General features: G+C 41.1%; 1 protein-coding gene across 6 annotated transcripts in view; it reads right to left on the bottom strand.

Moving 5' to 3' along the window:
• The window catches only part of SNCAIP (synuclein alpha interacting protein), a 217,159-nt gene that overhangs the window by 52,238 nt on the left and 140,054 nt on the right, over nucleotides 1–24,867 (bottom strand). For all 6 annotated transcript variants that reach the window (XM_059916941.1, XM_059916939.1, XM_059916938.1 and 3 more), the window contains exons 2-3: nucleotides 21,533–21,635; nucleotides 7,470–7,542 (exon numbers count right to left, since the gene is read on the bottom strand). In XM_059916941.1, the coding sequence (XP_059772924.1) occupies nucleotides 7,470–7,542; nucleotides 21,533–21,592 (133 nt within the window). In that variant the 5' untranslated portion in view covers nucleotides 21,593–21,635. The remainder of the gene's footprint in view (nucleotides 1–7,469; nucleotides 7,543–21,532; nucleotides 21,636–24,867) is intronic.

Genomic DNA, 24,867 nt, shown 5'->3' with positions numbered 1-24,867 from the left:
ATTTCTTCCCCTTCCTGCCTCCACGATGCTTTTCTCTCTACTTCTGAGTTCTCATCCTTCCTTACTGCCGATTCCCTTGAACTCATTTCTACCAAGAGGTTTCCCCACCAGTTTTGAGGGGGGGAGGTATGTTTCTTAGAGTCCAATAAAACCAAAGCATGGGAAAGGAGACTGGGTCTCTTCCCCAGAGTTTTCTCTCCCTCTAGTACTGCCTCGTTCCTGACTTTGTTAACTCCACAACCTTCCAGAAAGTCAGGGAGCTAGGGGACTTATATCTATGATTAAACAAAGAGAAGAAATATTCAAGGAGAGAAGAGGGGACAAAGATGCACTGTATTTAAGCTCTGCCGCTGCCAGCCCTTTACATTATTTTTGACACTACTAGAGTTTTATTTTTAATTTTTCTATCACTCCCTGCTCCTATCTTTCCCCGCATTGACTTCATATCCTTTCTTTCAGAGACATTAGCAAAGTGTTAATGGATTAAAAGCAGACAGAGGGGGCGGCTCTGCTTTCCTAAGTTCTGTCGTTCATTCAAAGTGTTGGCCATAAACATTCTGCAACGGCAGAAAAAAGCAGTGGATAAAATTGCCCTTATGAAAATGAAAAATAGAACTACCCTACGACCCAGCAATCCCACTACTGGGCATATACCCTGAGAAAACCATAATTCAAAAAGAGTCATGTACCACAATGTTCATTGCAGCTCTATTTACAATAGCCAGGACATGGAAGCAACCTAAGTGTCCATCGGCAGACGAATGGATAAAGATGATGTGGCACATATATACAATGGAATATTACTCAGCCATAAAAAGAAACGAAATTGAGTTATTTGTAGTGAGGCGGATGGACCTAGAATCTGTCATACAGAGTGAAGTAAGTCAGAAAGAGAAAAACAAATATCATATGCTAACACATATATATATGGAATCTTAAAAAAAAATGGTTATGAAGAACCTATGGGCAGGATAGGAATAAAGACGCAGATGTAGAGAATGGACTTGAGGACATGGGGAGGGGGAAGGGTAAGTGGGGACAAAGTGAGATAGTGGCATGGACTTATATATACTATCAAATGTAAAATAGATAGCTAGTGGGAAGCAGCCGCATAGCACAGGGAGATCAGCTCAGTGCTTTGTGACCACCTAGAGGGGTGGGATAGGGAGGGTGGGAGGGAGACGCAAGAGGGAGGAGATACGGGGATATATGTATATGTATAGCTGATTCACTTTGTTATACAGCAGAAACTAACACACCATTGTAAAGCAATTATACTCCAATAAAGATGTTTAAAAAAAAAATTTGCCCTTTATGTTATGATGACAACCATACAAAAAATATGCCTCATGAAAAAAATACTAGAAAGAAATACAGCAATTTTGTTTTGGTAGCGTGGTTAATTGTAGTTTTTACTTACCATTTAAAAAAAATGAATTATGTCACCTTTATAATTATAATTTTGTTAAAGAAAAAGCAAAAATAATTATTTGACTAACATTCTCATCTACATGCTTTACAGTATGTAAATTTTTACTGTAGTTAAATAGATTTTTGTCATAAATGTTAGATTCTTTGCTGCATCAGGGTGAAGTGTTCATTTTCTTGATTGAGATCTTAGCAAATGTGTTTCCCGAATCTTTAAGTCCATTTTATATTAGATCATGTGAAATGGATTAGTCAGCAGGCTTTTCAATTTAAACTGCTATACCAACTTTCATGCTTTTAGCATGAAACCTTAATAAAATTGAAAGCAGGAGGTTTGTATATTTAACATCATCAGCTATGTCACAGCAGCGTCAAGAGGATAAATTTCATGTCAATGTATTATTTTCGGTGTTGGCCAAAATCCCTGAAAATCTTAGAAAACCATACATTTTCAGGGTTTATCACAAAATTTGCAGGCACAGGGCTAAAAATATAGCAAATCTGCAATGTTTCTAAATATACATCCAAAACAGCTTTTACCAGATACTGAGTTTAAAAAGTATGATTTTCCTTTACTCACTGTCAGACAAGTGATCTTCTCTACTATTTAGGTATTGAAAACCCTTCAGGATCTCTTCTCGAACACACCCCAGGGCCATTTATTACTGTTACATAACCAAGTTTCCCAACCTCAACACATCTAAGTTCTCAGATGCAAAGCTGCATTAACATTTATATGCCTTCTTTCATAAGAAAATTATACAATGAGCTGAGCAGATACATATTTTGAAAGAATCACAAGACATTTAAAGCACCATAAATTGAAACAACTGTGTATTTGAATGTCCAATTTATTAAAAGAAGCTCGAAGTCAATGAAATTGAATATGTTTGATTTGAATACCATATGTCGATTTAGTATTAGTCCTCATACGTATTTAGTCCTCATACGGAGAAAATATAGAGCAGAGTTAACACGCCCTGCCTCGTGCTGTCCTCCTTTCCTACATGAGGAGCAGGGATTAAGCAGAGGAAACACGCCAACAATTCATAAATAGCTCCCTTTTAGAGGTGCAAGTTTTTCACGCGTAACTTCCCTAATGCTAATCCTTGCCCCACTCCACTAGCCGCGCGTGGTTCCTCGGACTACAACTGCTCTTCAGTTGCTCAACTTCATAGGGACTCTGTGGTCAGCAGAACTGGTTTCAAATGCAGAACTCTGGACAAATTATTTGCCTTCTGTGGGCCTCAGTTTCCTCATCCATAAAATGGGTATAATAATGGTCCTCCCTCAGAGAATTATTTTGAGGACAAATAAGCTGTGCACAGAAGACCTGGCCTAATGCCTGGTACGCTGAGCTCCTAAGAAATAACTGGGAGATCTCAGTAGCACCTGTGCAGCTCTAAGCACCAGCAAAGTTTGTTCTCAAGCCTCTAATTCCTAGTTCTTCCCCTCTCTCCTGCCTTCCTATGGTATCTGCAAATCCTTCACACTTCTTTTCAAAACTTCTTTTTCTCACAAAAATTCAGTTTAGGCATAGTGTAGTGTAATTGATGGAAAAGAGTTTAAAATATTATCCTTGTCAGGGGAAATACAGATTTTAATAGGAATCCGTGCTTTCGGCTAAAGGATGGGCACTCCCAGGGCAGACTCGTGGGCGTTGGTGAGCAAGTAGAAGGTGCAGGAATGCTGCCCCAGGCCTCTGACAAAACACCCTGCCATCTGCCTATCCCAGAGCCCACTGTGGAGCTGACCCAGGGCCCAGGGATGAAGTGGGTGAGCCCTAGGCTCTATGTCTCATAGAGAGGCTCCCAAGGGCCAACAACCGGGCTCATTTGCACTCCTGTTCCTCTCAGAACACTTTAAAAATAACAGGCAGGAAGGTGAGGCACCAGTCTTGTCTTTGTAGCCCAGGAGCGAAGGCAGGAAAGGTGTGTGGTAAGTCCTGAGGTTGATCTGTGTGGTTGGTTGACAGGTTCTGATCAGACCATACGGGGAGCAACCTTGGGTGGAGTTCTGGGTGCGCCACTTTTAAGAGGGATGCTGGTAAATGCAACAGCCGCAAGAAAGCAAGAAGCATGAGCAGGATACACTCAAAACTGTGGAGGGGAATTTTAGTTTGGAGAAGACAAAACCAAGGGTGACTGCCATCTCCAAACACTCAGTGGCACCCTTGCCCAGGAGGAACCCTCCTTCTCTAAGGTTCCCTAGGAAAAAGCCAGGTGTAAGGGATGGACATCTGAGGGACACTGATTTTGGCTGAACAAAAATTAACCTTTATGAATAGGCAGCTTTGTGAGACTGTGAGCTCCCTGTCACTCACGTGACGAAGTACAGGCTGATGACCCCATCAGGATAATAAGAGTCACTCCAAGATCTGATGGACTTTGGACTACATTGTTATTATTATTGGCCTTTAAAAATTCACTTATAATTAAAACATTTTCATTTAAATTTATAGAATAGTTGAAAGAATAAGAACAGTACAAAGAACACCTGTATACCCTTTACCCACATCCATCCCCTGTCAACACCGTACCCTTCTGCTTTTATTTTTTGCACTTTCTCACTTTCTCTCCCTCTTAAACTAGAGGGAGAGAAACTGTGGAGGGAAATTTTAGTTTGGAGAAGAGTTTAGTTTTTAGGGTCCCTTCTTCTACTGAGAGTTATGATTTTTGGCTTCTTTCCAGGTAATAAATAGCATTTTAGAAAAATTGGGATCCTGCTGTCAGCGCTCTTCACAGAACTTAGCGTAAAATCTGAACTCTGCGTACCATGACCCTCAGGGCCCTGTAGAGTCTGACCCTGACCGGCTCCCTGGTCTCACCCGCATTTTGATTGCCCCATGGAGCCACATTGGTTTTCCTTTTCTTCCTCATCCATGCTAAGCTCATTTCTGACTCAGGGGCGCTGCGCTCACTAGTTCCTCTGCCTTCACTGTTCTTCACTGGCTTTCCTATGGCTGGGCCCTAAGAATGCTCCCTGATCCCCCAAACCCCCCTCCCTCCCCAGCCACTGTAAGTTACTCTATCACATGCCTCATGTCACCTCTTATCACTACCTGGAAAAATCTGGTTTATGTCTTCATTTGCCTGCCTTTTGTCTGTCACCCCGCAGAATGTAAGTGCTGTGAGAACAGGGCCTTGTCTACCCCTTGCTTGTTACCCTGTCTTCAGTGCATAGGACAGAAAACACAAAAAGTTATTTGAGGAATGAATAAATAAAAGAACAACTGGGTCCAAGAACATCTATCTAGTCAAAGACCTGTTAGTACAGGATGGGTGTTGACATTTGACAACCTACACAAAACAGAAAGTGCCTAACAAACTTTAGAAAGGTAAAGAGACACATCTTTATCCGGTAGAGTATGTTCTAAGTCACAGGAGGTTTAGGGAAAAGTTCCCCCAGAGGGTGTCCCATCCAGAAGAAGATGTGGACCCTTCTCAGAAGCCAATGTGTCTTCTGCCGCCATCTGTTCGAAAAGACTACCATAAAGATGGAAATTGTGCAAGTGCTCCTGGAGCAAACTCCTCCTAGGTTGTTGAAACAGGAAAGACTAAGGAGATGTGTTGGGGGTGGAGGGTTATTTCCACATCTGCATGCCCATGACACTAACTGAGATTGCCTCAGTTCTTTCAGAAATGGAGGGTGAAAACTTTACTATGTTGAGATTTCTTTCGAAGCAGCTCACAGATAATTCTACAGCAGTGCTTTGGAGAGATTGATTTTTCATGTGTTTCTTTTTCTAGGATCCCTCTTGCTCTATTAGAAAGTGGTTTACCAGCCTCCAAATGGTCCATCAAATTGGAGGTGTACATGGGATTCCATTAAAGAGGCCTGAGTCTTTCCCTCATATATCCATTTCCTGTCAGGTCTAATTATTGGTGATTACCTTGAGCACTGGATATTTGCTCTGGGTGAGTTTAAAGGCTTCTGAACTTGAAATTGGCCTCCTTCTCAACCACAGAAGGAATGTCTAACATCACCTACTGTGGAAGTGACTACAAGTCACAAGACCTGGAGAAAATGGAATAAACCAGCCCCAGGAAAATTCTTTTTAAAAGCTTCGGTTAATTCACTTAACTTGGTAAGCAAGAGAAGCTATTTAACAGAGAAAAGAAATTTTCCACTTCATCGGTGAGGGAAAATGCTAGCTTTTAAAGTTTTAAAAGGAAAATATCTTAAAATTAAATTACTATCCCTAAGTCTAGCTATATGACAGTATATGTAATGGATAAGACAACAGACTCCAGAGGCAAACTTCCTGGGGTTTGGATCCCAGCTCTGTAACGCAACTGCTGTGTGACTCTGGGCGAGATAATTTACTTCTCTGCTCTGTGCCTCAGTTTGCCCATCTATATAATATAAACATCTTAATAGTACAATACTTAGCTCACAAGGATTTTAGGATTAATTGAGTTAATACGAGTAAAGGGCTTCCAGCAATACCTAGCACATTAAGCACTACTGAAGTGTTTGCTATTATGTCTTCTCTCTTGCCCCATCTCCAATTAAAAAAAAAAAAAAAGAAGAAAGAAAATCTTGTAACTACAAAGTACATTCAGATACGTCACCTAATTTTGATCCTAACAGTAGCCTGGCAACATTGGCAGAACAAGTTTCTTTTTTATTTTATAGATAATGAGTCACAGGCTCAGGGTCATATAACCGATAGATGTCTGAATGTTGACTCAGACGGAGGTCTTCGGACTCTGAGGCCGAGGGCCCGTCCACTGCGTCTGCTGCCCTTGTCACTGATCACAGAGGTTTAACTTTGAACCTGGTGATGCCTTTTAAGGAGGCACATCCTGATAAGCCTTATGGCCAAAGCCTCTGTTAACCCCATAGATACTTGAGTGCATTTGAAATAAGAAAAATTTTTTTTAAATGGAGGTAAATGAAAACTTTTATTTGAACTTCAAACTATCTTCTATGATGTTTCTGACCCAAACATTGAAGCATTACTTTCACTCATACAAAAAAACAAAAACAAAAAAAAACAAAGATAAACAAACCTAGATAGACTAATTATTTTCCCCATCTCATCTAAACAAAATGTTGAAAGAAAACACATGGCCCAAGAGAAAAGTAAATTAGCTTTGCACAGTCCTTTCAGTTCAAAAGGCCTAGAGTTCTAGCAGCTGCATAGGTAAGGACGATCTATTTATTTTCAAACACGATACACATAATTCTAGGGTTATCTTAAGTCTTCCATCATCCGTGGTTCTCAGGATTCTAGTTACTATCAGAGGTCCAGCTTTGGCAAGGTTAATGGTGATGCCTTAGAGTAATTACTTGGAAAAATAATAAACATCATTTCACAGTTTAATGCTATGGTATCATTCCCATCAATATCCTTTTTTATTTTCATTTTTGCCCATCACAGAGAGAAAAGTAGAGAGGCTTAATTTGATTTACAGAGGGAAAAACAACCCTGAATGTACTTTTTTTGTCAAGGGTCGGGGGTGTGCAGGGAGAAAAGGTCAGCCAGCTGGTTTTCATCTATACGCCATAATTCTCTGTTTAGTTTACACTATTAAACTCCAAAGCTTTGCTTTAATCTTAACCGTTACATTATGCCTTACTGCAGATTCTATCATGTCGCATCCCTGATAGGGTTTCAGACTTTGGCAAAGCACCATCCCCCAAGCTGGTCCTTGCCATATGGGTAGTAAATGCATCCAACATTTTTTCATTGGCGCCTGCATCATTATGTTTTGTCACCAATGGTTTCTCGGGTTTGCAGTAAATTGCTGCGTATACTGTGGTTTGGAGCTGCCGCGATGATCGCCTACATTTATTTGTATACAGCTGAGTCCTCATTAGGGCCTCCCTGTCCGGTTAGCCTTTGGAGGATGACCTAACATCTGTTTGTTGAGGGTCGGGGGTAAGTGGAGAAGCCATAAAAGAAAAAGAAAACAGAAAGCAGGAGCAACCAATGTGAGGGGGAAGGGATGCCAGGAGGATTCCCCCCCCCCACCCCACCGCCCCCCACACTCTAAAAGGCAGGATAAGGAGAAGAGGTGGGGAGCAAAGCTTACCTGATCTGTCTTCGTTTTGCGAATCACATCGTCGGCACAGTTCCGGGATGGTCTTGAGTGACGTGACTGAATACTGAATGGGAAGCCAGAGGAGGAAAAAGTGTAAAGTAGCAATTTAAAATAAGAGCATTACATTCACTCAGTTGGCCAGAAAATCAAAACACAAGAAGTGATACTTGAGTACAACATATATCTCTAGAAAGTCTATCTAATTTTACCCTAAATGGGCTGCTTGGTGATCTGGCAGCATCCCAGACTCTACCTATAAGCATGTAAGTAGATGCAGATTAAAAAGAGGGCTGGACAGTCCTTTAACAAATAAGGTGGGGTGTATCCAGCAGACATTCTATCCCTTCTGCTACTTGTAGAAGATGGAAGGATTTTCTGTCCTTGACATTTTCCAGAAGATGGCCATAATATTTGCATTCTGAATCCTAAGAATGAATCTATGTGTGGAAAAAAAAAAAAAAAAAAAAAGCCAAGAGGAGGAGCACACAGCTTCCTGCAGCACCCAGGGCAGCCAGGAGCTATACCTCCTGGACTACAGAAATGTCCCTAATGTTGCTACTTGCCACAAATTTTACTGTAATCTCCATGGGAAATACCAGGATAATGCTATGAAAAGTGAGAAGAGCATAGTTCTGTGTTTGAAAGCTCATCTGTTTCATGGATAGATTAGTCTGAACTGAAAGAAGCCACCTTGCAGGCTCAGTCCCAGCACCAACTCAGGGGCCGGCTATCAGGATAACAAATTGTGACACAAAGGGGCATAAAATCAGCAGAGCGACAACAAATGTGAAATCAATAGCTATGATGTATGGGGACGAAGTTTGATCCCAATCAAGCTTTCTTTGGAGAAGGGTGTTTTAAAACAAAATAAATAGGATGAACTCTGTCTTTAATCAAAGGCCAAGTCAGGTCCTGTCTTCAATCATACTTTAATTCATAAAATACAGCTTTCTAAAAATAGTTTGCTCTGTACCTTTATGGAACAATGCTCTTATGTAAATGAGCATGGATTCTGAATGACTTCACTGTTACAAAACTGGAAGGGGGATTGAGAAAAAACATTTAATCTAAAAGAAAAATGATCATGGGAAACTCATGAGGATTATTCTAGCATTACAAGTGAGGAATGTGTAATTAGGACACATTTGTCAATATGAAGGTGCTTTAGTTAGCTTGATGTTGACAGATGAAGCGAAGTGTCTACATCGAGACCGCCCCACACGCCCCACCCCTGTGCTTTCCACCCAGCATCAGGACAGCAAGACAGAGGGAGGCGCAGTGGGAGCTACTGTCAGTTCGCCAATTGCACATCACAAACAAATTAAATTTCCAGTACTTCCAAGTCAAAAATGAAATCTCAGATGACTAATTAGAGAATTTACTCTTACCTGTCTGATGCAGTAACATCCTGTTTATGTCAGCCATTCCTCAGAGACTACAGGTGCTTTAGCAAACCCATTCACATACTCGAGGGCGGGAGGACTGCCTCTTAAGCCAAAAATGAACTCCAGGGATTTTATTCCCCTTTTATATTATGCTCTTTGAGAGTGGGGGCTGGTAACATAGGTATAGAAGGCAGTTTTCTTGTTCCTAATAAGTTACCTTATGTTTCTGGCCAAGTACAAACTCTCTAAGGAAATCTGGTAGCTTCTTGAGACCAGCTGGTACAGGTTAAATAATTACACAGTTTGTAATTCGATTAAAATTGGACCTTTTGTTTTGGTTGCCATGTGCCCCATGAAAGCACCCTTTGGCAAAGTCTTACCCTCGTTCCTTTTTTTTTTTCCTTTTCTTCCAAGGCAAAATTTTAGAAAGAGGAAATTTCAGATTGATTGTGCTTTTAAATATAGTTAATGATAAGTTCAATAAGTTGCTCAGCGGGCTTCATGATATGTATTTGACTAAACCGGGTATGCTGCTATCTGCATTTCCAGCCACGTGCATCCTGTCACCTCCCACCCCAAAGTCAGACATGTCACAATCTACAATTTATTAGCTGCACCTTCATCTCCTCCAAGGTCCACAGTATGCAATCACTTTTAATTTGATGAGGTTTAAATTTGAACAACCCAGGCTGCCTGGCTGGTGTAGGGACTGAGCTCCAGGCAGAGACTAGCCTAGCTGAGCCCCATCCACTGCCTCAACCTGCATCACACCTGGCAGCTCTGCCTCTTGATCCATGGTCACACAGGAAGCCACTTTTGTGCGGGCATTCATGTTAATAATTTGGGAATAAAGCCATTGAAGAAAAAGTCAGGTGCTGCTCCCGGTCAGGGAAATAAAAAGTATAATAATCTAAGAAAAAGATGATGTGTAGGCCAGAAAATCAAAGTTTTGGATAACTGCAAGGGTATATGGAATGTCAAATTCAGCAATGACTCCAGTCTACACTGTGAACAAATCTACCATTCTTTACAAGGACACACAAGGAAAAAAATCAATTTGTAGATTTCTTTCAGAAAGTACACTGCTCTTTGCGTAGAAGATAAAGCTTAAGAGAGTGCTGTATAGATGGTTAAGTTGTGATATGAAGCGATACAGTGGAAACACACAATTCACAAAACGAACACGCAAAAAAAATTTCATATCTGCAAATCTGGGAATAAGCAAATGACCCAGGAAGTCTCTTTCACAAGTGCATTGTGATACCATCTGGGAGCTGAAAGGAAAGACTTCCCAGGCTTTCATCCCAGTTCACAGGACAGATGGCCTTTGATAAGGAGCTGTTAGGTCGCCAGCCCACCGCATTCTCAGGACAATGGCCAGCTCCCAGGGTAGCAACTACTGTTATTTTGGCCCTAACAGAACCAAAGACCCATGTACCTTCCCTGTCTCTTGATCCCAACCCAAGCCTTTATATTCTGTTCCCTTGATTCCTATTATCCTTGGGTGATAAGAGAGGAGAGGGGCTTGCAGATGGCTGAGAAGTATTATATTTCCTACCTCTATGTTGCTCTCTAATTTATTTTTTTCCTAAACATCTTTCACTGGAAACACCCTTTTTGATCCAAACTTCTTTTCCACTCCACCATCGTGCCTCAAGAAAGCCCCTGCCAAAGGTTGAACAGTTGTCTCCGCTTCTTCAATGTCCGTGTGCATTCAAAGTTCAGTTCCCCTTCAGTTCCTTTACTCTGGGGGCCTACTTGCCTGCAGTGCCTTCCTCTGGCCAGGCAAATGCCACTGCTCTGCAAGGCCAGCTTGAGTTCTGCATTTTCTGTGAAACCCTGGCTGATTGCTTCAGCTCTTACTGACTTCTTTTTTTTTTTTTAATTAATTAATTAAATTTTTAATTGAAGTATAGTTGATTTGCAATGTTGTGTTAATTACTGCTTACAGCAAAGTGACTCAGTTATACATACACACACACACACACATTCTTTTTCATATTCCTTTTTTTTTTTTTTTTTTTTTTTAGAGAAAAGAAATTTATTCCCTCACAATTCTGGAGGCTAGAACTCCAAAGTCAAAGTGTCTTTAGGGCCATTCTCCCTCTGAGGGCACTAGGGAAGAAGGTTTCCTTGCCTCTTCTAGCTTTGGGTGGTTGTCAGCAATCCTTGGTTTTCCTTGACTTGTAGACACACCAGTCCAATCTCTGCCTCTATCATCACATGACATTCTCCCTGGTATCTGTGTCTAAATTTCCTCTTTTTTTTTTTTAATTGGAGTATAGTTGCTTACGATGTTGTGTTAGTTTTTGCTGTGCAGCAAAGTGAATCGCCACACATATACATATATCCCCTCTTCCTTGGATTTCCTTCCCATTTAGGTCACCACAGAGCATTGAGTAGAGTTCCCTGTGCTATCATATTCTTTTCCATTATGGTTTATCACAGGTTATTGAATACAGTTCCCTGTGCTGTACAGTAGGACCTTGTTGTTTATCCATTCTCTATACACCAGTTTGCATCTGCTAACCCCAAACTCCCACTCCCTCCCTCTCCCGCCCCCCATCCCCTTGGCAACCACCAGTCTGTTCCCTAGGTCCATGATTCTGTTTCTATTTCATAGATAGGTTCATTTGTGTCACGTTTCAGATGGATGCAACTAGAGATTATCATGCTAAGTGAAGTAAGTCAGAAAGAGAAAGACTCTTTTCTGCCCTTGATAAAAAAGCACCTTGCCTTGTGAAAGACAAGGCAAGGTGTTGTTCCCTTGGGCTGTGCTGTTGGTCCCTTGGGCTGTGCTGGCTCCCACAAGTGTCTAAGGGAAAGGATGATATCCTTGACTTGTACATATGCATGGCACACAATGACTTATTAACTATTCGACTGAAATACTAAGCTGTACACACATTTGATTAATCCCTGGGCATAATATTATAGACGGTCAAAGGAGTTCTTTCATATTTAGGTCGTAAGTGGCAATTTCTTCCATGCTTCCATACTTGCTCTAAAATTAATTAGCTTTCTAAAATGCAAATTTGACTAGGGTGCTTCTCTATTTCAGATCTTTCAGTGGCTCTGCACTGCCTATAGGAGAGAGGCCACATGCCTTAGCATGGCACATGCAGCCCCCCTCCACCAGCTCAGACATCTCTCCCCACGGTCTTCTTCTCCTTTTTTTTTTTTTTGAATCTGCTGTTCTTCATCTATTTAAAAATCTTTATCCAAGTATAATTGATAAACTTTAAAGAAACTTCACATATTTAAAGTGTACAGTTTAATGTGTCAGCATATGTATACACCTATAAAATTATCACAATCAATATAATGAACCTATCTATCAATTCCAACAATTTCCTTGTGCTTCCTTGTAATTCCTCTTCTCTACTTCTCCATGACATTTTTCCATCCTCAGGCTACTTTAGTAACAGTAAATTTCTTGTGGCTCCCCCACTGTATCTTCTCTGAGCCTCCCAGATGGAGCTTATCTCAGCTTCCAAAGTATGGTGTCCAGACCAGTGGCATTAACACCATCTAAGAACTTTGTTAGGAATTCACATTCTTGGGCAACTTTAAGGGCAGGGCCCGGCAATCTGTGTTTTCACACACCGTTCAGGTGATTCTGATGCATAGCGAAGTTCAAGAACCACTGTTCTTTATTTCCTTATCTTGGGCATATGTCCATTAAAGAATCCTTCATGTGACATTTCATCTATATGTTTACCTAATTTCTTTCTCTGCTTCCTGAGGGTGTGGACAATATTTTAGTTACCAAAGAAACTAGGTACTTGTTGAACTGAATGAAATGAATTCTCCTATGTAGCCCATGATTTGGGTGGCAATAATAATACTAATAATGGTAGTACTTAATATTTATAAAGCACTAATCTTCTTAGAAAATTCCATAACTACCAGTCTAGCAATGTAATCACACTATATTTTAAAGAATAAACACTTCTCATATATTAACAGCATGAATGCTGGCTGATGCCTTAGCTTTTTGTATAAAGACAATGGATTTGGAGCCAGAAGCTCTGGATTCGAGTCCTACTTCTGACATTTACTAACTCTGTAGTTCTGGACAAATAAATCATTTCCTATCTTTGGGGCTCAGTTTCTTTATCTAGAAAACACAGATAATCATAAGAGATAATGTAAGTGAAGTCAATTTGCAAGCTGTAAAATGATGTTAAATGTTCTGGTCTCTTCTCTCTAACTCATTTTTCATGTGTGTTCCTCATCTTCGTGCCTCTCATGATTTGCAGCTCAGTATATCAAGATGTGAGAACTGATGAGGCAGGAAGAAGGGAGCCAGGTTCAGACTGGAAAGGAAAAAAGGAAGGACAGCCCAGCCTGTCTCAGCACCTTATTTGGCTTCTTTGGTCTTTCCTCATCCAAGAGAACCCACGGCCAAGAACAGACATTGAAACTTAGCTTCACAAACTACACAGAGTTGCTATGACGTAAGACAGTCCTACATGTCCCAGCTTACATCAATGTTGACACTCTGCCATGCAAAATAGTTTGAACATGCGTGGGATTCATAATAACAGACTGTGATTTCTACATTGGGCTTTGGGGATCTCTGACCACCCTACATACTATTCGGGACTGAAAAGCTTTGGCCCTTGCACCTGAGAAGTGCAGCCAGTTGGGTGAACAAGCAGGCATTACTCAAATAGTCATGAGCCACAGAAAATGAAAGAACTAAAATCCCAGCATCTTTTCAAGCTAGAGACTTTTAAACAACTAAGGTCGCATTAAGTTTTCAAAAGAAACAATTAGGCCAGTCAACCAAACAACTACACTAAAATTCATGGTTTCTCACGTAGCTTTCCAAAATTCAAGCAGGCCTCTCCACAGTCACACAATAAAATGACAGAAATGTGTACACGCAAAGCTGGTAGTGAAAGCAAAGACACGCAGCTGAGGTGAGTTTTTCAGAAGCACAATGTTTTCCTAAAATTGTGACCTCCTCTCCAGTGGCCTGACCTCCCAATTCAGGAAGGGGTGCCCTGACTTCGTGCCCTCCCTAACAGATCAGGTTGTTTTCCCTTCTCTGAGGATGTGGTACCCACAGTGCACGCCTTCATCCCACTAGCCCGCTGCTTGACCTCAGATCTCCTCTCCCATCTCAGACTCATGCTCTGCCATCGTCCCCTCTTCTTCTCTTCAGCTACTCTCTCAACTTCAGCTCTCTCCTCTGATCCCATAAAATTAAAGAAGCACCCCTGCCACCTCAAGACACGCTGCCTCCTCAGTTGGCCGTGGGTGGAGTTTCCTGCTCTTGGGTTCACAGCCATCTGTTTTGAAAGAACTGCCTTGCTTCTTGTCTCCACTTCCTCACCTCTGCATTCACTCCTCCAGCCACGACGACCCGCCATCTGTGCTATCACCCACAGGCACTGCTCTTATTATGGCCACCGAAGAGTTTTAACTGGAAAATCCAGTGGCACTTTTCAAACCCTTCTCTTTCTAATGACCTATCTCCCACTCTGGACCACTTCCTTTTTTAAATTCTTTAAATCATCCCTCCCCCTATTTTTAATCTCCCTTAGTTTTCCTCCTGTATCTTTGAAAACTCCTTTCCAGTCTCTTTTGTAGAAGCCTCTTTTTCCTCCCACCTCATAGGACATACATCTGCACAGTTCCTTCCCTGGAACATTCTTCCCTTTCCACATTCCATGTTTCACAGGTGACCTTACGGACTCCCACAGTTTCAACCGCCACCTCTACATAGTACAGATATTGGTGATCTACATGTTCATATAAGTATCCCAGTCTGATTTAAATATATTTCTTTCCACCATTCAGGCTCTATTAAAGAAAATTATTATGAATAATCCTCTTTTCAAATGCATTTGATTTTTGCTCTTGTTCCTTGTTTTTATCCTATGTTCCAAGAGGTACTTAAAAAATTAATAATCATCAAATTCTTTTATGCTAAAACATTGCTTGTGGTTGGTATTTGGGAAAATTCAGTAATTCGTTCTGACCAGATTGAGAGTATGCCAGGAATGACTCTATTGTAATGCTAATATGCGTAATCAGGCAAAAGATTAAGATCCACATTGGTGAAGGTGATGAGAGCACAGTATTGAATGATCCCCACCTGCTGTGAAAAGTGGTCATGGATGGGAAAAGACAGGGGTGAATGAGTGTGGCCACAGGTGACCAAGGGACTGGGCAGAAGTCATTTTCAACACAGTGGTTACATACATGGATTCTAGAGCTAGACTGCACGTTATAGCCTGGCTTCACCATTTTCTAGCTAATTAAACTTAGTTACTCCATCTCTGTCTATCATCAGTTTCTTCATCTGTAAACAGGTACTCATGGTATCTACATCAGAATGTGGCTGTGAAGATTATGAGCTAATAATGTAAAACATCAGGAATAGTGTCTGATGCATAGTTATGTGTTCAATAAATGTTAGTTACTATTATCATTTAATTAAAAAGTATCAAAAATGAGCATTTAGAAATGAAGCCAAAATAATGGTAACTATTGAGGCAAAAATCACAAATTACAAAAGACTTAGAAAAGAAAGTTATCTCACTAGGGCAGATGGCTGGCTTTACATCTTGTTTGACCTCAGTGATTGCCTGGTTTTAATTGTGAGCCAATAATTAATCACTACCAAAATATAAAGACGGACTGTCAAAAATGGAGTTTGATATTGTGATTAAATGTAACCTACTACTAAGTTAATCTGGCATTTCATAATATGCTCAATTGTTATCATAGGGTATTGTAAACTCTGTGAGAGCACAGAACAAGTCTGTGTCATTCACGCCAAGCCTAGAACCATGCCTGGTGCACTGTAAATGTTTAATACATGCCTGTTGAGTAGACTGACATAAAATCTAGTTGTTCATAAATGGTAAATAGTTTGTATAAATAACCTGCATAGTCAATCTAGTAAATGCCATGACTATTGGGCAAGATGAGAAGGTTCAGGGCTATCTGCAGAGTGACAGGACAGCAAATTAAAAAATCCGGCAGCTGCTCATTCTTCTTGGAAATCACTCTGTCCATAAGGTTGCTCTCTACCACCTCAGCTAGAGATATCAGTCAGGTCCAAGATTCAGAGTCTGAGGACCTGGGTTCTAGACCTGGACTCTAACAGCAGTTATGGGACATGAATTTACAATTCATTTTGCCTGGATTAGATTATTCCTAATTCCTTTCCTGGCAGGTATTCAGAAAATGGTAACACATATATAATACTAGAACAAGTGTGAGGTTTTGGATAGCGGGGAGCTGGAGAGGGGACCCATGAGAGGTAATTGAGACTTGAATACAAGATATTGCAAAAAGAACACTGAAAAATGTTGGGTCATTTTGAAAAGCTGATGAAACTAGATCCTACTGAGAAGCACTAAGAAAAGTTTAAATATAAGTAAGTTTCAAGTAAGCACGGCAGGGCTGATTGACGGGGACAGCAAAGAAGGGATGGAGGCAATCAGAGGCCACCTAAACGTCTTGGTCACATTCTAGGAAGCAAAGAGGAAAGGATAATAGGATCTTAGACAGATTCCTTGCTAGAGAGGAGGGGCAAGCCAGGTTCTCTGCACCTTGAATATCTTTCTAGTCTTTTTCACACCTAAAACTGGAACAAAAGCTGTATTCTTTACCCTCCCTAACTCAGTGCCTAAGGCCACGTGATAAGCCCTACACACCCTTTCTTAAGGTCTCCCACTGCTGTGAAGCAGCTCTTGGACAGAATGTAATGAAATCTGGGAAGTGTTAGTGGAATGTAGTGCACACAAAACAGAGGGGGTCAGGTATTTTAGTGCAAGTGATGCCCAGTCTGTGGGATGGGAAAATGTAACTCACTGAGAGTGAGATTTATTTGCTGTAAGAATTTATTTTTCTACCAGTGATTTAAGCACCTTAGGAAAATGAATCCACCTAAGTCTGTGCTATTACTCTGGGTTGCAAGGCCTTGGGTCAAAGGGGATAATAAAGTGGAAGGACACTTATTTATCTTGATCTCATTTGATTTGCACAAAACATAGGCTATGCAATTTCCACAAATGTCAACTTTCACCAAAGCTGCAGTCATGGCGACACAGAAAGGCAACAAAATTTCCTGTGCTGAGGAATACAGCATTGCACTTAATTCTATTTATGTGTGTGTGCACATATGTGTGTGTGTCTATTTACATGTACATGTTTATATGTACATGTAGGTGTTTGTATACAGATGCGCATATACATATATATGTATTTGTGTCTGTATATAAATATGGGTGTGTGTGTTTACATATGTACATATATATAAATTTTCATATCTTCTCCATAAAATCCAGGATGCTAGGTAGAGATGGATTATTATCGTTTTACAGATGGAAAAGTTGAGGAACAATAAAATTGAGAGACTTGCTTAAGTTCTCTTAGCTTGTTTTTATTTTATTTATTTACACTATATACCAACTCCCTTACTTCCAAAAAGCACTTTGCAATTGCTTCAATGACAGTTGGGGATAGTGATGGGTGAGATGACTGGTCCAGAGATGATTCTACTCAACCAAGTTGCTCAGAAGAGAAAGAGTAACACAGTCTAACAGTTCTGTATTGAAATCCTAGCCCTGCCACTTACCTAATTGTAACCTTGTGAAAGTCAGAGTCTCTCTCTAAGCCTCATTTTTTCATCTGCCAAACAGGGGATAAAAATAGGGCTTGCCTTGTAGACTTGATGTGAGGCTTAAACAGGACCAGTGCTTAAAGTGTTCAGTCGGTGCGTGGCATGGCCAACATTTGATGGCTCACGAGTGGAGTGCTGCAGTGGATCTGTGGTTTGGCCTCTGCTTTATTCAGTCCTGTGTATAATCCTATTTTTGAGGACAGCAAATTGGTCTCTCTTCATAAAATAAATACATCACGGGGGACTTCCCTGGTGGCGCAGTGGTTAAGAATCTGCCTGCCAATGCAGGGGACACGGGTTCAAGCCCTGGTCCAGGAAGATCCCACATGTCGCGGAGCAATTAAGCCAATGCGCCACTACTACTGAGCCTGTGCTCTAGAGCCCGTGAGCCACAACTACTGAAGGCCGCATGCCTACAGCCCGCGCTCCACAATGAAGAGTAGCCCACGCTTGCTGCGAGAAAGCTTGCGGGCTTTCTCTTGTTCGTGCAGCAGTGAAGACCCAACGCAGCCAAAAATAAATATAAATAAATAAATAAATTAGAAAAAAATACATCATGTCTACTAAGAACCCTATGGTAAAATAATATTCCAGAGCATTTCTCTTTTTTAAGACAGAGAGATCTGGCTTCCATAGGAATAAAGAAGGAAATCTGTAAACACATTTGCAGTGACAGAAAAGCCCAACTTTGAACTCGTATGTTTATGTGTGTCGTCATCTCTCCTTCACAGATCCTCAGTTATTGCACAATGTTCTGCCCTTTTAGATGGCAGGGTTACAAGAATGTATAGTTTAAACTCTGCATTTTGCAAAAGATGAGCATTATTTTTGAGTCTGGGAAACTTTAAAATAATTTGATTGCCTTCTGTGTTTTGTTTCATTAGGTAAAGGCAAAAAAACAGTTCTAGCTGTTTTTCTGTACCAATATACAGCTTGTGTTTAAATTAAAACAAGAGCCAGGCTCACGACCAGAGGGGAAAATCATGAAACAGAAACCCTGTAATATATGAAAGGGCTATGGCTGGAGAGTAAGAAGAGGAGTTTTAAACTCGGGCATCTTTTTTGTAAACATCTTTTTCAAATGTATTGTGCATTTTCCTTCCCCCTTCCTGCCACTAAACCAGGAAAGAAGCTTAAGGGCTGTCAGAAAAGGAGGTTTACAGAATCCTAACAATACAGGCATGTTTATGGGAGACTACATTTCTTGTTACGCCAGTGAATTAGCAAACTGAACACATCATGGCGTGTTTTGTTTTTTTTTTCCCCAGTGTTAGTATTTGAATTGTCTCCGTTTAGCCCCTAAAGCAGTTGTAAATTTATTGTTCCTAGGTTACCTAAACAGGCTGAGAACAATCATTTCAATATTTTAGAGGTTATCTCTACTGCTTTTCCCATGAAGACATTATATAGAGCAATATGATTCTGGCACATTTAAGGTGTTGAACCTGGATGAGATGGAACTATTATAAAATAATCTACCATGTTACAGAGGTTGCCAGGTAAAGTAGTTTCTTTAGTTTTAAGTGGATTAAAATAGACCAGGATTGCTCATCCTCAGTACTGCCCACATTTTAGGCCAGATAATTCTTCGTTGTAGGGGATTTTCTTGGGCATTGCAGGATGTTTAGATCCACCCCTGCTCTCTACCCACCAGATGCCAGGAATACCTCCCCAGTTATGACAATCAAAAGTGTCTCCAGGTATTGCCAAATGTTCCCCAGGGGCGATGGGTAAAGCTGACCCACGTACTGGGGCTAAAAGTTGATATTCCAAAGACAGTGCTTCTAAGTAGGTGGGTGAGCCCAGACAAGTTATGTAACATCTCCACACCTCAGTTTCCTCATCTGTAAAAGGAAGATAATAATATTCCCTACTTCACAGGATTGTTGTGAGGATTAAATAAGATAATGCCTATCCCCTGGGAAGTGCTCAATGTTAACCATTATCATTATTTTAACAATTCTATGCAATTTCATTTTTTTTCCTTTCTGATTTCAGTTTAAATGCAGGTTAAAGATACAAACAATAGGAATCTATTTAAAGGGGGGAAGTTTGAGTGCAGTTACACAACTACAGATGGAGATCTTTACTTATGTTTGAGTGGTCAGGTTATAGAAGCTCAACTATTGCCTAATTTTGAATCCCAATTTGCTAAACAGCTTCAGTTATTGCTTAACATATTTTATTATCTTGCAAGTGGAGATTCCTAATTCATCTAAATTAAGGGCTGCTGCCAAATGATTCTTCTGTAAATATAACTGCTCTATTGTGTTTTTTTAAAGTCTTGACGTGATGCCTGGTCTTTTCCCTGGAGTTCTTTCTTCACCATTGGTCATATAAATATTATTGTAGTATTCATTGAAATAATAACAAAAGCTACCATTTTTAAGAGCAACTTACTGTGTGCCAAGATAAGTGCTTTCCATATATTATTATTTCACTCAGTCCTCAAAACAATCTTAAAAATGAGGTGGGTATCTCAGAGAGACGAAGTTACTGTGTTCCAGCCAGCAAAGGTCAGAACGAGGCTGGAGCCTGGACTGGTGCCTTCAAAGCCTATGCTCTTAAAATGCAACTTTATTATCAAGGCTCAGAGAGCTACCTTGAATTGATAATCATAACATATGCCCCTTTCTGAAACACATTCCACCCCACCCCCACCTCTCACATCATCATTCACTTTTCTTGCTTTTCCCCAGCCAGCTCAAAATACCTGGAGGGGAGTGGTTATAAAAGAACCATGCTCTGATCCACATTTAAGTCAAGCACAGTGATTTAAAAAGGGAGGGAGGGAGGGAGAGGGAGGGAGGGAGGGAGGGAGAGAGAGATAGAGATACCACTCATTTCACATTAGTCTTAATGACACTCACTTCACATTAGTCTTAATGAGGACTAATAAAAGTTGTCTGGAAGCTGAAGGAGGGAAAGGCTGAATTCACAAATAGGGAAAGGTAGGAAGATTCATCCATTAAATAGGTGATTCTTCAAATGCATCCCAGGAATCCAATTCTTGCATAGAGTATGCATATTTTACTTCAAGGTAAGGAGTAAATTAGAAGAATAACACTGCTGCCAGAGGCGCCTTAAAGCTTATACTTTTGAGACAATTGCCAGTGGTGACCAAAAACTGAGAAATCAATGGAAAGTAAGGTGAGAAAGTGCACCCTTGGAGGTCCTGGGAAGAAAAGTTACATCGCTAGTTCAGAAACAGCAACCTTCCCATCACACAGTCTGAGAGTCAGCCCAACTGGGCTAGGGTTTGAGAGGCCAGTAGGTTTGCTGGTTGGCCTTTGGCAGAAGAGATCACGTGGCCCAGGGTAAGTCACAAGCAGCTCTGAGCAAAGGGCAGGCAGACCATCCACTCATAGCTGCCAGGAGTTAGGCTGGAGGCAGCAGGAAGTCTGTGAGTGTTGTGGGAACTAAGAAGCTCATCAGCCCACAGCATTACAGTATTAAGCGGGGCCTCAGTGGTCAGCCCGTCCTGCCCTTTATCAACACATGACTCTTCCTCAGTATTCCCAAGTGTCCAACCTGTGTTTTGAAAGCTCCAGTGACTGGAAGCTCTTATTGTTCATAAATTAATAACTTGGCCGTCCTTCAGTCTGTGTCCTTGTGAACGCTAGAGCATGCTGGCTGTGGCACAGCCAGTCGTATAAAAGAGATTAACTTCGATAGGGTTAATTATGTACATAAGTAAATTTATGAAGGTGCCTACCATATGCAGGCACTTTATAAATTTACTCAATGAATAATTTTGACAACAATGAAACAGATTAGGAAGGGGAGGCCCAGTGAGGTTAAATGATGTCTTTCTCACCCAAGCTCACACAAAATTAAGTGGGATTCACTCCTGGTCCAGGAGGCCCCCAACCCACACTTTGTCTGCCATAGCAGGATTTCTGCTGTCAATTTCTAAACGTGGTTGGAAGAGTTTAGGATATACAGACTACAACAGAGAAAGGAGCCCATATAGAGGAAGGCAGAATCTCCTGAAAGCATTGCTTGCAAGTAGCGATACTTACAGAGATGTCATCACTGAAGTCAATTTCATCCAAATCAAGGTATTCAGGGGCTTCCATCATTCTTCTTCGCACATTTTGAGTAAGGTCAAATCCTTATAAAGTCCTGGACCCGACAGAGGCACAAAAGAAAAGCAAAACGGTTAGCTGTTTTATAACCAAAAATTATATTTATATTTAGACAAAGTGAGAAAAGTCATTGGGTGCAAGGGCTGCCTTTGAGCACACTTCCTCCCTTTGAATGTCCCCAGCCGGGCTCTCCAGAAGCAGTAAGCACAGCTCCTCCAGGCTCCCCAGGAGGCTCCCTAGGGAGCAGCCACGGTCCTTTGCTGTATTGCACTTGTGCCTGTTTGTCTTTGCCAGAGCAGTAACTCAGGTCAGACTCTCCCCTTGTGATCAATATTAAGATTGACCCAGCCCACATCTACCACTACACCTTGGGTGAATGCAGGGGCTTCGAGGATGGGGAGCAAACCTTGAAATCTTAGGACAACCATATTTAAATGTTTATGTGGGCATATCTTTGGATCCTGGGCATGGAGTAATGAATACTGGATCTCCATGGTAATAACACAAGGACAAGGCAGATACTAACTTACCAACAATAATGGATATTTCAGAATTTGTAGTACAACCTCCAGTTCACCCCCTCAAAAAAAGGATCTAAGTAGAGATTTAAACCACAGAGTTATTGCATCGCCCCCTGCTTCTAACAGCTTTGCCTGCCGATGCCAGAGTGACCCGACACAGGCGCCAGAATGTCCTCAGTCAGCACTTGCCTTGGGGCTGCCTGTGGCAGTTCTTTAAATCTGTCAAGGAAGATATATCACCTCCCAGTTCATTTTCCCATCACTTATCCTCATCACCATTGGCAGTGGCAGTGGTACCTACAGATGTCAGGAACAGAAATATAGATCTCCTGGCAGTGCCTTGGCGTGCAGTTATCTTCCGCAGAGCAAACTCTCAGATATCGAAAAAGATTCCATTTCCCGTAACTTGTCTTTCTTATTATAAAAACTGTCTTATGTACTCAGACTCGAGTATCTGAAATAATTTGTTTTTTTTTCTTTCGGATCTCTAATGAAGGGGTACCTTGCCAAAGAGGAAGGGGTACCTTGCCAAAGAGTAAGGAGTACATTATTGGAAAGGGAAAATAAATCTAGGCTGATGAAAATGAGCTTATCAATATAAGATCAAGAATGTAAAAATACCTAGTTTTTAAAAGGAAACTCTAACTCTGAAGGCACTGATTTCTCATTCTGAGGTTTTTAAAAAATTTACAAAAATAGCATAATTGCAACAAAGGGGGAAAACCACTCTCCATTCCATACCTCAAACCCATGACTTGACTCAATTTCCAGTGCTTCCCTTCCTTCCCTTCCCACACGCATATACCATTTTTACATATTTTTAATTATAGTGGATACGGAGTTGATCCAAAAAAGAACTAGGATGCTACTACCATGTACAAATGTGATTATCCATTTAGAATAAATACTAAACATTCTTCTGAAATCACAGTAAAGTTTAAAATAAAAAGAAAACCAATTTGTATTTGATACCTAAATTAAATTTTATTATTTATAGAAATATAAAAATTGGTTCTTAAACAAATTTCTTGGTGCAAAAATATATCACTTTTCCTCTAAGCCTCACAAAGCTTTTCAGAGAAAAACATGCACACTCATACTTGCAAATTACTCAAAATAACTTTCTCTTCCATTCTGGTGGATTCTGAGACAATCCAGACTCTGGATTCCAACTTGTCAACTAACAGACTTTCTTCCAATCCAATTTCTTTTCACTAAATCTGTACTCCACAATGAACTGTTGATTTACAGACTGTTCCCAAGGCTTTGGTGAACACAATGATGATTCTGGGTGTCAGGATGGGGTACAGACAAGCGCAGTACCACCACAAACATGGAAACACGAGATGAAGTAGAAAAACATGAGCCAAAGCGGGGGACCAAGCGGATCTCTAAATATATGGAAATACAAAACTAAATACAAAATGCAAATGGACACATCTTAACTAAGCATATTAACAAGTAATCATTGAGTCCCTGTTTGAGGTGTGTTGAACAACGTGAAGAGCAACTTCCCTTTAAGCATAGACATTCTAATGGAACATATCCAGTGGATAATATAAATCATGACACCAAGGCACAGAATCTTTATATTTGGACTTGGAGGTCGGTAGTGAGATTGTTTATTCTACAGAACAGAATATAAGAGTTACAGCAGTGCCAGCCCATTATAGGAAGGTCATATTTATCTCAGTGGGTTGGATGGTCCAGCCTCAGACTAAGTGGTCCAAGGCATACAGGATTCTCCTTTACTTCCCAATGGACCCCCATATGTGGCCATCTCCTTTAACATGCCTTATCCTATCTACAACACAATTCCATTTGTCTAGTTTCAATGCTTCTTTCTTTCAAGGTGCCACTTCGAAAGTATTACATCCTCGTTTATAAGGTACAGAAATCCCCGTGGTTCACCAATCCTGGCCACATTCCCAACATCAATTGCTTCTTTTCACTGGAGGGTGAGTCCATGGTTGTCCCAGGGATCATTATATTGCCTCTTCCTTCCCTATCTGCCCTTCCACTGAGCACATAGCACCCTCGAGCACTCCCTTCTGAGGAATTGGGATGTGACTGGAGGGGATGAGGTCAGGTTTAGAGCAGCTGCTGCAATTAATCCAACATGATAAGAAAACTGAGCTGGGCTGTGGGTGCTTTTCTTATTGTGCTCTTCAGGCACTGCCTCACCCCACACACCCACTGGGACCCAGCGAGTGGGACCCAGCGAGCCCCCGTTTCTGACTGACACACAGGCGCCGATGGAATGCACAGCTACAGAGGGCACAGACCAGAGGCCCAGGGGCCAAGGCTGGCCCACAGATGTGATGTGTTTGGCCCTAGCAGTGTTTCCAAAAAATTGACTCTGTTGCCAACTTGCAGACCTTTGGTGCTTTCACATAAGATTCTAGATTTCTGGCTTCACTTAAAAAATATCTGGAGCTCTGGGAGCACAGGTCTGCATTCCCCATGATAACAATTGGCTATAGCTGAGCTGCAGCTGCCCTGTCTACGGGGCGTGTGCTCCCAGCTCCCCCCACTCCCACCCCCCATCGGCTCTCCTCATCCACACATCCTGCCTGGCTCTGGGGGCATTTGAGTTTTTGACCCTTCAAAGGAATCCAGTATTAAACGTGAAGTGCCATCCTCCTCCCTTTTCCTTATTGGTGCCTTCTGCCAAATGCTATTTCCTTCATTTGTATTCTAACGTTGAATTTGTATTCTACAATTGTTTTAAATTCTCATACCACAACA

Source organism: Balaenoptera ricei, chromosome 3 (genome assembly GCF_028023285.1).
Source record: "Balaenoptera ricei isolate mBalRic1 chromosome 3, mBalRic1.hap2, whole genome shotgun sequence".
NCBI classification, from domain to species: domain Eukaryota; kingdom Metazoa; phylum Chordata; class Mammalia; order Artiodactyla; family Balaenopteridae; genus Balaenoptera; species Balaenoptera ricei.
The sequence above is the reverse complement of the archived record's forward strand: the minus strand, read 5'-3'. Positions and strand labels throughout refer to the sequence as shown.